Here is a 14,887-nt window from a genome sequence, read left to right as displayed (position 1 = left end):
CGCTCACCCCGCTCCTGAAAACAGAGCACAACCTCCGTTTTTGTTTTTTTGTCTTTTGGGGGCATATTTCTGAGCTTACATAAACATCCCAAAATGAAATGTTGACGTATTGCGTGGCTGTCAGCGCTGTCGTTCTTTTCTCGCCTACTGTCCCTCTGCCCACATCTGCTCTTTGCGTTCCTCCCTCCCCATGTGGCTGTTGGCACTAAAGTGGAGAAAAGCAAAAAAGGGCTGAACCTACACATCAAACTATACTCCCCTCCCATTAAATGTACACTGAAGGTGTCTGTCACACAGGGACATTCGCTCAGGGAGACGCAGCACACGCGCTAAATTCAAAGTCCACGCCAGCACTAATGGCTTGACAGGCAATTTCCACCATTTTTTTTTAAAACAAAGCTGTCAAGTCTGAGGGGAAAGTTAATTCAAGCTTAAATAGTCTGGGGACTTTCCGCCGGCCCATGTTTACCCTTCTGTGGCTTCTGTTTTGGCGACGTCTCGTGACCCCGGTGAGGGAGGATGTGTCCAGGGTGAGACTCGTGAGAGCCCTGGGACACTTGATTTCCAATGGGTGGAATAACAGAGCATCTTCTGTTATTGGCAAGTTTGTGTCAGGTAAGGCAACACTCTAAATTCCCACCGTGATGCCTGAAGAAGAACTTTGCTGTTTGCAGGTGGTTCTGCTGCTGACGTGCGAGAGGCATTCCAGTCCTGTAGAAGTGGAGATGGTGTTTCGCCCCTTCCCATCCGGGCCAGATGTGGACAGCTTCTTAGTCATCTGCAGGACGGCAAGTCACCAGCTGGTAGGAGTCAACCCATTTACTGCTTACATTCGATTTACTTAACAGTGTTGAGTGCGTGGAACACTTGATTCTACAAACACATGTACTTAAAGGTGCATTATGTAACTTTTATGTGGAAAAAAGATTGAATTTGTGCGTATTTGACGCGGTAGTGGTCAGCATGGCGCCTCTACTTTCCATCACAGTGGTCTCTAGGATGCTCCAGGATTAAGTGTTTGGAAAGTTTTCAAAAAAACCTACAAAACAAGTGATCCTGGAGCCTTGTAGAGACCACTGTGATGTGACTAATCCCTCAAACAACCGCTGGGTCACTACAAGGTCAAATACGCACAAATATCAACTTTTTTTTCCCGCATAGAAAGTTGCATAATGCACCTTTAAAGCCCTGCTGCGGAACATTCCAGATTCCACAACAACGAAACTGTCCTAAAACTCTAAACATGAACAAACACGGCGGCATTACCAAACACGGGCCGAGCTCGTGATGCTGGGGCAGACAATGCTATTTTTACAGCGAGTTTCAAAATATAACGCTTTACAAAGGACCTCAGGAATTTAAAAGTTATGTTTGGCCGTGCTGTGGTCAAAGGCAAAGCAGCGTGTCCCAGGAGACGAGCTGTCCATGTCCCGCATCCAGCAAAGCTACAAGTCAGGTGTGAGGAGAGGCCAGCGTGCTCACAATACAGTGTGCATGTCTGTTTATTAGGGTCCAATACCGATATGACGGGGGCTGGCATAATTTGATGTTTATTTTTATTTGTTATCTCTTAAATAGCCTGCATTTAAACACTTATTATTGTTGTACAGGTTTCAATCATATCAATCATAGAAATATAAAGAAATACACCTAATAGAGCTCGACCGATGTGGGTTTTTCTAATGTCGATGGCGATATGCACCGCTGATATTTTTGCCCAATAATTCTAAATGTGTCAGTGTTGAACTGTGACAGCAGGGGGCGCTGTATGAAGGGCATAGGGCTGATTTACTCATGACATTCAACTGCATTACCTACTTCAGAGGGAAAAATCAGTAGATTCCAAAACAAAAAAAGTCTCTCATTGTTCCAAAATTATAAGCAAAACAGGTCTACAAACTTGTGACCGATTTTCACTGTGATGTTGGCTGACTGCTGATATTGTAAAATACCCAAATATCGGCCCGATGCATTGGCAGGCCGATATCGGTCGGGCCAAGTATTTATCACGAGTAAAACCGCCTGCTACTGAAGGAAAGCTTGTGTTTCTTTGTATTCATTGTATTGGGGCCAATGTCAGGCTGCACGTTTTTAATGGCACACTACGTAACATTTTTCCGGTGATACAAAACATGCTCCTAATAACCAGCAAGACACAGAAAAGTCTGTTTTTGCTGTGGGTAATCAAAGACTGGATTTGTATGAGGACCTAACCTATGCAAATCTCACATTTGCCTCATTTGTTTCATATTGTTCCAGTGATAAGGAACAGACACTCACAGACTTTCACCCACAGTAATAGCATTTAGCCTCCTGTTGTATTGCTTTGACCTCAGCTTTGGTGTGTCTCAGGTGCACGAGGAGCCAGTGGAGCGCCTGTCCTGCTCCCCTGATTGCAAGCTGTCCTTCCACATCGTTGAAGATGCGAGAGGTTATGGAGTCACGCTCCGGGCGAGGATGAATAACAGCAGGACACTTGCAGAGAGGACCTTTGACTTCAGTGAGTACCCTCTGCTGAACAATGCCCTCCCCCCCCTCCCTGATTACACCATTCTCATATTGATTGAAGTGCGGGACAGTGGCGTTGAGTTGTTGTGCGTCTGTCCAGGCCCGGTGTCTCCGACTCATTTCCGTCTGTCCAGCACGACCACATCTGTCTCCCTGAAGTGGAGCCTTCCCCGGCGGCAGGTTCTGTCCGCTCTCACCCTGCAGGACCTCGACCACGGCTCCGTGATTAGGAGCGGCGACGTGAGCGCCTCAGCGGCACAGTCCCAGTGCACCGTCAGAGATGTCCGACCCGGGGCGCGGTACAGGGCCGCAGTGTTGGTGTCCACACTTTTGGAACTTCCAAATGTGATGGTGAAGCAGAAACTCAGCATGGATGTACAGACAGGTATAGAAGAAAGTGCCTCGAGTCAACGTTGGGAAATGATCTGTTGCTTTTAATCTTGTGCGTGAACTTGAGTTGTGTGAAAAAGTTCAAAGTTGTGATCTTGTAAGGTGTGTATATTGGAAATGTCTAGGATTTCGTATTCATTTATGTTTTCTCTGTCAGAACGTTCAGACAGTTATACTGTAAAAAGTCATCTTGAAATAAGTGAAATTTTCTTGAAATAAGTGTCCCTGATTTGTGAGTCTCACTTCAAGAAATCGGTCCATAGAGCAAGATATTTACACTTAAATTAAGATAAAACAACTAGGCAAGGCAAGTTTATTTGTAGCACAATTCATACACAAGGCAATTCAAAGTGCTTCACAGTTGCATAAATATAAGAAAACAAATACAATCAATAAAAACATCAACATAGAATTACTCAATTACAGTAAGAGGCAAGAGTGTAGATAAAATACTTTCAGTTATATGCATTTTTAAGTCTTGTTTAGATTCGCTCTAAGACCTAGTTTCAGTGCAGTGATTTCATTCATCTTAATTTAAGTGTACATTTCTTGGACCATGGACAGAATTCTTGAAATGAGACTCTCAAATTAAGGACAAAAGTACTTATTTCAAGAAAATGTCACTTATTTCAAGATGACTGTTCCACAGACAAAACATAAATGACTACGAACGAAACCCTAGTATTTTTACCAAATACGTTTCTACTTACTTGAGTAATTGTTTGGATTAAAAATGAACATTACTTCTATAAATACGAGTCTATCGATGTGTGCAGTACAGACTGTCACAGTTAACGCAGTAAGATTGATCAGGTATGCAGTGCTCGTGAAGTTATTACATTCCACAGCGAGTGGCAACAGAGGCTACTTCATGAATGAGGAAATGTGTTATTATTTCATTTTGCTTCTCAGCAGGACTTTCTATTTTTCCAACTCAGGCTTGAGTCTGATTAAAACTACAACACGTAACATTTCACCCAATAAATATAATAAAACACAAGCATTTCTAAGTGGACAAACAAACATGTGTTTGCTGTGAGCAGCTCAGCTCTCCCCAGACCTGAGTGTAACTTTACCAGGGAGCAGGGACGTCTCCATGGAGATATTGATGAGCAGCAGCCAAATATGAGATTTAAATAGGTTAGATCCTCATCCAAATCCATTGTTTGATTACCCACAGCAAAAATAGACTTTTCTGTGTCAAGCTGGTCATTAGGAGCATGTTTTGTGTTGCTGGCAACAGTTTAATGTAAAATGTTACACAGTGTGCCTTTAAAGGGGCTAGATGCAAGGTTTATTTACTCGCTACTGCCACCTCAGGTCCTACGTGTAACTGCAGCTTCTGTATTAAGCTTGTGCACTTCGGACCCAAATGAACACCTTTTGAGTGACAGTGCAGGATTTAGGAGGCAGTTGTGGTGGGGCGACAGTGGCACAGATGGTAGAGAGGGTCGTCTCATGATCGGAAGGTCAGGGGTTCGAATCCCACCTCCTGAAAGTGCACATTGTCGTTGTGTCCTTGGGCAAGACACTTCACCCACATTGCCCCCAGTGTCTGCGTACATTGGTGTATGAATGAGAGTATGAATGGGTGAGTGGATCCTTGCTGTAAAGCGCTTTGAGTGCCTAATGTAGGTGGAAAAGCGCTATATAAGTTGAGACCATTTACCATTTACCATAAGTCTGGGCTCATTCTACACCTTAGGACATTGTTGGAACATATAGGGAAGGAAAATACTTAATTTTAACATTTTTAACTCTGTATAGTCCCTTTAAAGTTAAAGTTCAAATTTGAAATAGGTTTTATAGCAATTTATGTAAATAAGCACTTAATGCTGATTGTCAAGAGAATTTACTGTGCAAAAAAAAATCCCTTTGCGTTGCACTTATATGTTAGAAATCAAAATGCTGATCTTCTGTGTTACTGTGAAACTGCCCCTGTATTTAACTACAGCCTGCTGTTTTGTGTGTCCCAGCTCAGTGCGCCTCTGGCTGGCTGGCCAACAGAAGACACTGCTACACTGTCCGAGAGAAAGCTTTAGCCTGGAGTGATGCCCAACGGAGCTGCTCCGACACTGCTGCGGGGGGTCACCTAGTAGATCTGAAGAGCCGCCAAGATCTTCACTTTATAACTTCACGCCTAATGAGCCACAACAGCCTGCTGCTGCTGCTCTGGACTGCGCTCAATGACAAGCTGGTAAGGCACACTCAAGGAGACAAAACAAGGAGCTTCACTTTGTTTGGTCGTTTTATTCCCCAGAAAGTTCTGAGGAAAAGGAGAGAGGAGTAAAAAGCTGTTGTTAACTAAACAGCGCATTCTGAAAGCCACATGAAGGTCATAAATGAGTAGCTTTCAAAACAGCTGTTAATAAGAAGGCTTTCATTTTCAGGAAGTTTTGCAAGAAAATAGAAAACACAAAAGTCATAATCACAAGTTCTGAAAGCCACCTGAAGGTCTTTAGCCTTTGAATGCTGTGTGTCCTGCCCGGCGTTGTTTGTCATTGTCATTCCACAGGCAGAGGGCCAGGCCGTGTGGTCAGACGGCTCGCGCGATAACATGACCAGCACTGTGATGTCAGCCCTGCCGCAGAACCACACCGACTGCTTTGCCCTTCAGAGGAACGCCACGGGACCAGGATTCTTCCTCACTCCATTCTTCTGCAGCGTCCCTCTGCCTTTCATCTGCCACTTCCACAGTAATCACCTCTACTGCTGTCTTTACACAACGCTTGTGCATAGAGCTTAGGGCTGGGTGATATGCTACTGAGTGGGATTTTTCAGAAGCAGTAAATGACTTGAGTTTCTTAATAGAACTGACTTCTTTTATTATCTTATGACCTAGAAGCTTGTCAAGTATGGATGATGTTTATCTGATGATGTTTATCTATGTTACACTGACTTTAAGAACTTTTTACCATGTCATTATATTTATCCTCCATCAAAAACTTAATGTGCCCCTAATTGCTGTATGTCAGAATAGGTGTTCTCAACCTGGGAGACCCCTATAATATATAACCCCCTAGAATAATGATGGGCTAAGTGCTCGAGCTAACAGAAGCTAGTTCATGCTAGCAATTTGGCTGGATTTTTGGAGCCACCTCCTATTTTAGAATAAGGCAAAAAATAATAATAAGGCGATGTTGCCTATGTTATGATAAGCAGGTTGAAGTCAGAATGACAAATCTGTGTTCAATAAAGAGACTTAAAGAGGAGCAAAAAAGTTTTTTATATAAACTCCATTAAAGCAAGAAACTTCCCGAGCCTGCCTCAATTTCCTAATTTTTCCTGTAGCTAATAGCGATGCTATGCCCATCTTTCAAGGTCTTTGGTCCAGACTAAAATAGGCTGAGCACTACAGCGTCAGAACATATTGATTCATGAAGCGCCTCTGTGTGTTTTAAAACTCCTTCACCAGAGGTGTTCTCATCATAGCAATGTGCCCGTTGCCAGTAATTTAGTTTCTTTCATATGGCTACAACTTTTAGTGGCTCTTCTGGACGAAGACCTGCTTCTGGTGTTTTTTAAAACTATATTTCATAACTAAGTCTGGTTTTACTGAACTGGACATAGATTATTGTAATTATATACTACCTCATACACGAATAGATATATAACTATGATTATTAGCATAGTCATTAAATCTTACTTGCCATAATTATTTCAAAGAAAAATCCCATGCCAACAGGTTCCCTGCATAGAACTTCATTGTTATTCAATATATTCAACCAACAAAGTAGTAACAAAAATCAGATAAATATGTCCTGTATCTGCATGTCTTTGGACAGTCGGGTTAAAATGACTTTATTTTCTTGACTACAGTCCCGCTCGAGGCCTCTTCACTTTCCTTCGACCTGGTTCAAGTGACAGAACGTGAGGTGGAGCTTCAGTGGAGTGAACTTTCAACCCTTAACTCGGAAAGCCAGTCGCTGCTTCAGATATTTCTACAGTACAGACAAGAGGCCCCAGCAGACTCCGACAACGGCGGAGGACAGAGCAGCAGAGTCCGAAAACTGGTCCAGGTCCCCATCGCTCTTCCATCCCGCGGCGTCACCGTGGCGGGGCTGTTTCCGGGAAGCGTCTACTCTTTCAGCCTCCAGGCCGCTCATCCCGCCGGCTTCACGTGGAGCCTGGGACAACCGCAGACAGCGCACACAAGTGAGCCTTCATAAAAAAAAACACTCACGTACGTATCCCTCCTGTGTGTCATGTCTAATGCTCGTCCCTCTCCTCGCAGGGCCATTTCCCCCGCAAAATGTCACTGTGGGGGACGTTACAGTCGATCAGATAAATGTCCACTGGCTGCTGACGGATGCGCACTACATCGCCGGGTGGACCTTTCTCCTGCACTACATAGACTTGGGTTTAAAGGAGGAAAAAATTGCCAGAACGGGCAATGTTTCCAGATCATTTAGGAGCGACGGACAGCACTCTTTTACTGCAGTCATCGGGGGCCTGCAGTCCTATAGAAACTACAGCCTGGAAGTGTTCACCGTCACCCAGCATGGCATCAGGAGCTGCGGGCAGGCACCATTGGTTGTGCGCACAGGTAAACGATCTGTTCACGTCTCTGTTGTTGCTCACACGTCATTCTGGTCAAGTGACAGTTAGGCCAATAATGCGTTAACTTAACTTGGTGAAGGGGTTTGAGCTCCTGAATGATCCTGGGAGCTCTGTTGTCGGGGGCTTCGTGCCCTTGGTTGGGGCTCACATGGCAAACAGGTCTGAGGTGACGGGTCAGGCAAATATAGGGCTTTTCCACCAAGGTGTTGGTTCTGGGCTGGCTCAGAGCTGGTTCAGAGCTGGTTCTGGTGCCGGGTTGGTTCCATACTGACTTGGTTTTCCACCAAAATGAGAGCTGTGCCTATTGTCATAGCAACGCTTTGGGAAGTCAACATCAAAAATGGATAGTAACGTCTTACTACAGCCACTTCTGGTTATAAAATACAGAAAAATAAGTTTCTGTTTCAGTCACAGCAGCCGTTAACATTTTGATTTCTTCTTTCTAACTCTTGTTTTAGCTAAAGAGCATAAAGCAAAACAACAGTTTCCTCCACAGAGACTGTTTTGGCTTCTCCAGGAAGTTATAAGCACAAACTAACTAATATTGATTGTTTGTTGGAGGAGAGAGCCACGCCCCCAGCCGCTGACATCACTGGTGCTCGTTTCTTGGTCCAGCTTTTAATTGGTTCCCAACCGGCACCAGGTTTTGGAACTAAGAGCCAGCGTTTTTTCAGTGGAAACCGAAGAACCGGTTCTGAAACTGGAACTGGCCCAGAACCAGCACCGGCACCAGCTTGGTGGAAAAGGGCTAATAGTGGTTCAGAAGCCCCTTATGAGAGACCAACAGGCCTGGTTAGAATCGTGAGGCCGTCCTTCTGTGGACCCACCACCTGAAGGAGGAGCCATACGGGGCCCCCACGACCCGGCAACGGACATGTGGAAGAAGATGGATAGATGGATGGATGTTTCACAGTGTTTTACTGGATACTTTTGTAAAGCTTTGCTGTGTTTTTGTGAGGTTCAGTGGATTTTTTGACTGCTGAGTGTTTTAGCCATGAACAAACAGCTAGCTTATGAGCTTAAGGCATTTGAGTCCTACACATTTCTCCTCCTAAAACACTGAAGAGGCAACAAGAGTCCTCCACAGCTGCAGCACAGTGGGCACTACAAGAAACAAAAAAGGGACAAACGAGAAGATGGTGCTGCGCTCTGAAACAGGGGCAAACCCAGGAGGCGTGCACCATTTCAGAGGATCAGAGGAGCACTGAAGGCATTACTCCGGTTTCCCCCACCTCCAAAAATATGCTAGTCAGGTTGGCCCACAGTGGTAGCGCGCTCGGTCGCAGCAGAAATTCAGTTGTACAAAACTGCACAAATGACAAATTAAGCAATTACTGTACTTACTTACTTACTTAACTCCTTCTCCAAACACATCCACAATGTACACAGCTCCAACCCCAAAAAATGTTGCTGAAAACATAACAAAGAAGGTCACCCATCATATTCGGTTGCAGCGCCTTTAGATTTAATTACACTTTAATTACAATTTCAATAAGCTTCTGCAAGTTCAAAAATGACCTAGCGCTGATAACCTTTTGGAGTTGAATTTTCTTTTATTTTCTCATTTTCAATCGTCCACCCCTTATCGAGCATGGATGACGTTCCTGTTTGGTGCATTTTTCTGTCTAATGTTCAGATATCCTCTTTGGGTCGTACAGCTGACCACACGTTTGTTTTCCAGCTGTGAGAGCACCGAGCGCGTTGGCGGCCGAGAGTTCAGCCGGAAACCTCACAGCGTGCTGGGCCGCCGGACCCGACGACCCGCCCGACGGTTACGAGGTCACGTCCCTCACACTTGACACCAACACCGGGGTTAAATCTGCATCGGTTTATCCCGGCAGCCCCGGGGCATTCTGGGAAGCTGGGTCGGTTTGCATGAATTTGGGACCTTTTACTCCCGGTCAAACTTACAACATCGGAGTGGCGGCTCTCAAGGGGAATGACAGAAGCCGGAAGACGAGTATATTACACACTGCAAGTATGGAAAATGAAAAACATACCCCACATGCTTGCCCAGAAGAGTTCAGGATTTTGACACTATGTTTATTTTAGAGCCTGTTCCAGTCCTGGTGGCAGTCCCTCTCTCGGTGGATACAACAAACGTCCAGCTGTACGTTCAGCATCCTCACGTCGGTTTGATGGACGGGGTCAAAATTTGTGTGTGTCCGAAGGTTTGCGACCCCGCATGTGAGGACATCATTTGTAGCTCCACATGTGGCTGGTACGCTCTCCCTCCTGATGTCCACACTGTCACTATCAGCAACCTTGTCCCCGGGTCGGAACTGCAGCTTAAAGTGTACAGCGCCAGCGGGAATCAGACCGGACCAGCCTTCGTCACCAAGCACATAAGAACAAGTGAGTTTAATCAAGAAGAGAAGATGGAGAGGCTGAGGAAGACAATGATAATGCTGCTATTTCTATTTATTTATTTATTTTCTGCACCCTGCAGCACATAATCTGAGTTGTACGGCTTTAAGCGCCCAGCGTGAAATCTCCCGCTAAAAATAGAACACGCCTGTGCTAATTAGAGTAGCGTATGCTCTGGTGTGAGGCGGTAATTACAGCGCTAAGTCCTGTGTGATGTGGTTTATAATTGCAGGCCTTGCTCCTCCCAGCAGGCCGAGGGAGGGAGTGGTCACCCATTCATCTGTGGAGCTCCTCTGGGACCCTGCCCCGGGCCACGGCCACACCTACGAAGTCACGTGTTCCAACTGTGACCACGCACATAAGGTAAATAGGTTTGTATTAGTGCAGGGTTCCCACGGGGCATTAAAAAGCTATAAGTTATGGCAAAAATTAAAGGTGCATCATGCAACTTTTTATGTGAGGAAAAAAAGTTGTGCGTGTTTGACCTTGACCCAGCAGTTGTATGAGTGGTCAGCACGGCGCCTTTAATGTCCATCACAGTGGCCTCTATGACGCTCCAGGATCAATTGTTTGGAAGGTTTTCAAGAGAGTTCAGCTTCCCTATGGCCTTGTGTATGAAACTGTTCTTCAGTCGACGGGACCTGGCCCGTGGATTCTCCTCCCTGAAGGCATTACCTTGAAGAGACTGTATGATGGGTGCGTAGGGTCCCTGGTGATTTTGACGGCTTTACAGGTGAGACGGGTGGAGTACTTGTCCTTAATGGAGGGGAGAGGGGCTCCGCAGATCTTCTCCGCTGCTCTCACGATGCGCTGGAGGCTCCTTCAGCAGGAGGCAGTGCCACACAGTGATGGAGCTGGTCAAGATGCTCTCTATAGTCCCTCTGTAGAAGAACCACACAGTGATGGTCAGGATGCTCTCTATAGTCCCTCTGCAGAAGAACCTCACAGTGATGGAGCTGGTCAGGATGCTCTCTATAGTCCCTCTGTAGAAGAACCACACAGTGATGGAGCTGGTCAGGATGCTCTCTATAGTCCCTCTGTAGAAGAACCACACAGTGATGGAGCTGGTCAGGATGCTCTCTATAGTCCCTCTGTAGAAGAACCACACAGTGATGGAGCCGGTCAGGATGCTCTCTATAGTCCCTCTGTAGAAGAACCTCACAGTGATGGTCAGGATGCTCTTTATAGTCCCTCTGTAGAAGAACCACACAGTGATGGAGCTGGTCAGGATGCTCTCTATAGTCCCTCTGTAGAAGAACCACACAGTGATGGAGCTGGTCAGGATGCTCTCTATAGTCCCTCTGTAGAAGAACCACACAGTGATGGAGCTGGTCAGGATGCTCTCTATAGTCCCTCTGTAGAAGAACCACACAGTGATGGAGCTGGTCAGGGTGCTCTCTATAGTCCCTCTGTAGAAGAACCACAGTGATGGAGCCGGTCAGGATGCTCTCTATAGTCCCTCTGTAGAAGAACCACACAGTGATGGAGCTGGTCAGGATGCTCTCTATCGTCCCTCTGTAGAAGAACCACAGTGATGGAGCTGGTCAGGATGCTCTCTATAGTCCCTCTGTAGAAGTTTCACACAACGGAGGCTGGGACTTTGGCTCTTCTCAGCTTGCGGAGAAAGTAGAGACGCTGATTACTTTTCTTGACCAGTGATGTAGTGTGCATGGTCCAGGAGAGCTTCTCTGTGATGTGCACACCCAGGTCACCCTCTCCACTGCAGCAGCGTTGACTGTTAGAGGAGCTGGACCCGTGCTCTTCGAAAGTCCACAACCATCTCTTTTGTCTTCTCCATATTTAGAGAGAGATTGTTCTGTGTGAACCACATGGCCAGACTGCTCACCTCACTCCGTTTGACTCGTCTCTGTTGCTGATGAAGCCCACCACTGTTGTGTTATCTGCAAACTTGATGAAGAGGTTTGAGTTGTACTTTGGAGTGCAGTCATGGGTCAGCAGCAGAGTGAACAGGAGGGGGCTCAGCACACAGCCTTGGGGAGCCCCCATGTTCAGTGTGCTGTGGGTTATAGTATTTAGTTATTATTTTTTTTATTGACCTTTATTTAACCACGATAGTCCTACTGAGATTAAGAATCTCTTTTTCAGGGGAGTCCTGGTCCCAGAGGGGAATCTATTGTACATGTTTTTAGTGTTAGTGTAGTTTAGTGTTCAATGCTGAGCTAAAGTCTAAAGTGTATGTAAAGCAATACATTGGACTTGTTGCCTTCTGTAGAAACCTTGCAGTGTCTGCTGACTTCCCAATAATGTCTTCTGAAATATATTTTCTTTTTGCTTTGGTCTACAAACATCGACCACTTATTTAACATCTTGTCGTTCCCCATGGAGACACAAATACACAATTACACTGCCTGACCACAAAGGTGGACACTTTATTTTGGTCAGGCAGTGTATTAAATTCTCCTATTCCACTTCGACTAATTATTTGTTTCTAGTAGAACTGGCATAAGTAATGTGGGTCTGTTTGAAACATACCACCAATTCTGTGTTATCACAAGAACTGCTCTGAAACAATAAAAAATATTTTTAAAAATACCTTGACCAGGCGACCAATTTATTGTTGCTTGAGGCGGGATGTGGTCCGTCAGCGTGAGTGTATCTTAAATGAATGTTTCTGTTTTTGTTTTTCCTAAAGGTGCAGAAAGTTTCCGGTGATCGTGTGCTGTACTCGGGTTTGACTCCTGGAACGGCGTATCACTTTGCGGTGCGGACGGAGAAGCATCTCTTCCCAGACTCCCCCCCTGTCCTCCTAAACATCACCGCCGGTAAGCACGCACCGGATACTCCCCCCTATCTCCCATTCTACACTAATTGTTTTTTTACACTCCAGCTCCCAGCGTGGTAGAGCTGTCAGTCGTCAACAAAAGCACGTCGTCTATAAGCATTAGCTGGACGGCGGGCCCCGGAGTGGCGAGCGGCTTTGCCCTGTCAATCAAAAACAAGACGCTCAAACAAGCGCCGATCAGCATGCGGCGAGAGCACAGGTCACTTATATATACACGACATGCATGACAACGAACGGAGCTTTCATCTTCCAAATCTGCGTGGTGTTTTACAGATGGCACACTTTCCGAGGGCTCACTCCGGGAACAGCTTACACAATAGAAGTGACGAGCCTCAGCGCAGAGCGGAGCAGTCAACCTGCTGTTATTACGCTCCAAACCAGTGAGTGTGAGCAAATAACGTGTGGAGAAAAGGGCCTTTATGGAGACATGTTTTTTTTTTAATTTCATTTATTAAGAAACAAATGGAGTCCCGGCTTGATTAAAAGATGGCAGTGAAAATGCGAGGCCGCTGTTTGTTTGGGAAACGCGGCTGAAGACGAGGAAATGATTTTGGTTTCTGGGATTGAGCTGGTGTCACTGATAACATTTCATTGTGTAAGTGGGAGAGGGATAGTGATACGGATTAGATCATTTTTGTTTTTTGCTTTGGGGCAGGCAGAGTTTTCACTGAGGAAATCAACAATGAGTATTTTAGTAGTCACGACTTCAGTGCTCATTTCAACACAGTCATTATCTTTTATTAAATTCCTTCATCATCATCATCATCCAAATGTTTAGGGATAGGTCTACCACAGCACACATTTCCATTGTCAGTTTCTCCCTCTGCAGTTCCAGGGATGCCTCAGGACCTGACACTGGCGGAGCAGGCGGTGACATCAGTCTTTGTTGCCTGGAGACCACCGCCTGGACTCGTGGACGGCTACAAGGTAACAAGGGACTACCAAAGACCTTTAAAGAGGGGGTATTATGCTTTTTTCACTCACATAGCACCAGTCTATATCACACTACAATGATGACCAAACCTTCTGTTGGTCTGTAAATGCAGTAAATTAGAATAACTGCCTTGTATAAAATTGCTCTCTCAAAATGGCTGTGGCGAATGTCCTAAAATAGGCCTCTGTCTCTTTAAGAACCTCTGACCCTTTCCGACACGCCCCCTCCACACGCTGTCTGTGGCATCAGTGGGGAGGGGGTTCTGCTGAGGAGCAGTGGTCGGTTACTCGGCTGGTGACGAAAGCTCGGAGGCGTCTCCAGGAGGTGGGGGCGTTCCTAGGAGGACTCAGGCAAACCTATCCCTAAAATGGCCGCCATCAGAGTTTTTACAGATTACTCAAAAATATGTGAATGTGCCAAGGCAACACTTCAGGCATGTTTTTAATGAGGGAATGACATAATAACATGATGTGAAGATTGAAAAAGTCGATTTTGCATAATACCCCCCCGTTAATTTTGCATAATGAAATTGCCTGGGAGTGATGATAGTGATTAGGATTTATGCAAGGAAAAAAAATAAAATAAAAAACATTGAATGTCTGAAAATCAAGTCAATTTTGCATAATACACCCCCTTTAATAAAACTCTAGATAGGACCTGGCCGTAGTAATACGAATGGTAATTCCCTTCTAACCCAGTGCAATGTTTTGAAACATCTGATCACACAAAAAAATCACATTTACTCTGGATTTTCTTTAGTAATGCTTCTCTGGCATTAATTATCTAATCATTTTTTTCCAGATACAATGAAGGCTTATCTTATATATAAAATAACTTAATTTTGTCAGGAGAAATTATGAGATCTAATTAGATGTAAACAGTTTTTCACCTTTTATATGTTGTTATTTCAGCAGGAGATTCAGATAAAGTTGTATTTTTTGCCGTGTTTGTCTGTGGAACTCTCAACAATTTGGACCCGGAAGTAGCTTATTAAAGTGTGTGATGTCACACTTAACAAACATATAGGATGCATTGACATTAGCTACATTTGTTCATGGATTTTCCTCTGTCAAACACTTCAAATAATTTACTTCTAGTCATATCAAATATAACACTTGTTTCCTAGTGTTTATGTGATGTGATACAGTGAACACTAACCACTGAACCCTGGATGTTAATGGTTGCTCCTGGTTTTGCCTGGGTTGCTATAGGGGTTAGCCTCACTGGCCAGACACAAGATGGCCGCCACATTTGCCACATCAACATATGTCATGTCCAATCTAATCATGACACATGGCACTCTTTACACTTGGCATAATTATCAA

The 14,887-nt window shown here is 45.0% G+C and overlaps 1 protein-coding gene across 1 annotated transcript in view; it reads left to right on the top strand.

Annotated features, from left to right (window-relative positions):
* Positions 1-644: 644 nt before the first annotated feature.
* The window catches only part of ptprq (protein tyrosine phosphatase receptor type Q), a gene marked incomplete at its 5' end in the record, with an annotated part of 65,166 nt that continues 50,923 nt past the window's right edge, over positions 645-14,887 (top strand). Inside the window, 14 exons of the mRNA XM_079567592.1 lie at positions 645-803; positions 2,353-2,500; positions 2,609-2,893; positions 4,875-5,095; positions 5,414-5,594; positions 6,718-7,053; positions 7,133-7,444; positions 9,140-9,436; positions 9,511-9,813; positions 10,058-10,188; positions 12,479-12,608; positions 12,674-12,827; positions 12,902-13,008; positions 13,458-13,555. Of these exons, the coding sequence (XP_079423718.1) occupies positions 645-803; positions 2,353-2,500; positions 2,609-2,893; positions 4,875-5,095; positions 5,414-5,594; positions 6,718-7,053; positions 7,133-7,444; positions 9,140-9,436; positions 9,511-9,813; positions 10,058-10,188; positions 12,479-12,608; positions 12,674-12,827; positions 12,902-13,008; positions 13,458-13,555 (2,862 nt within the window). The remainder of the gene's footprint in view (positions 804-2,352; positions 2,501-2,608; positions 2,894-4,874; positions 5,096-5,413; positions 5,595-6,717; positions 7,054-7,132; positions 7,445-9,139; positions 9,437-9,510; positions 9,814-10,057; positions 10,189-12,478; positions 12,609-12,673; positions 12,828-12,901; positions 13,009-13,457; positions 13,556-14,887) is intronic.

This window comes from Gobius niger (genome assembly GCF_951799975.1).
Source record: "Gobius niger genome assembly, chromosome: 12".
Taxonomy (NCBI): Eukaryota; Metazoa; Chordata; class Actinopteri; order Gobiiformes; family Gobiidae; genus Gobius; species Gobius niger.
This window is presented reverse-complemented; position numbering and strand designations above follow the sequence as displayed.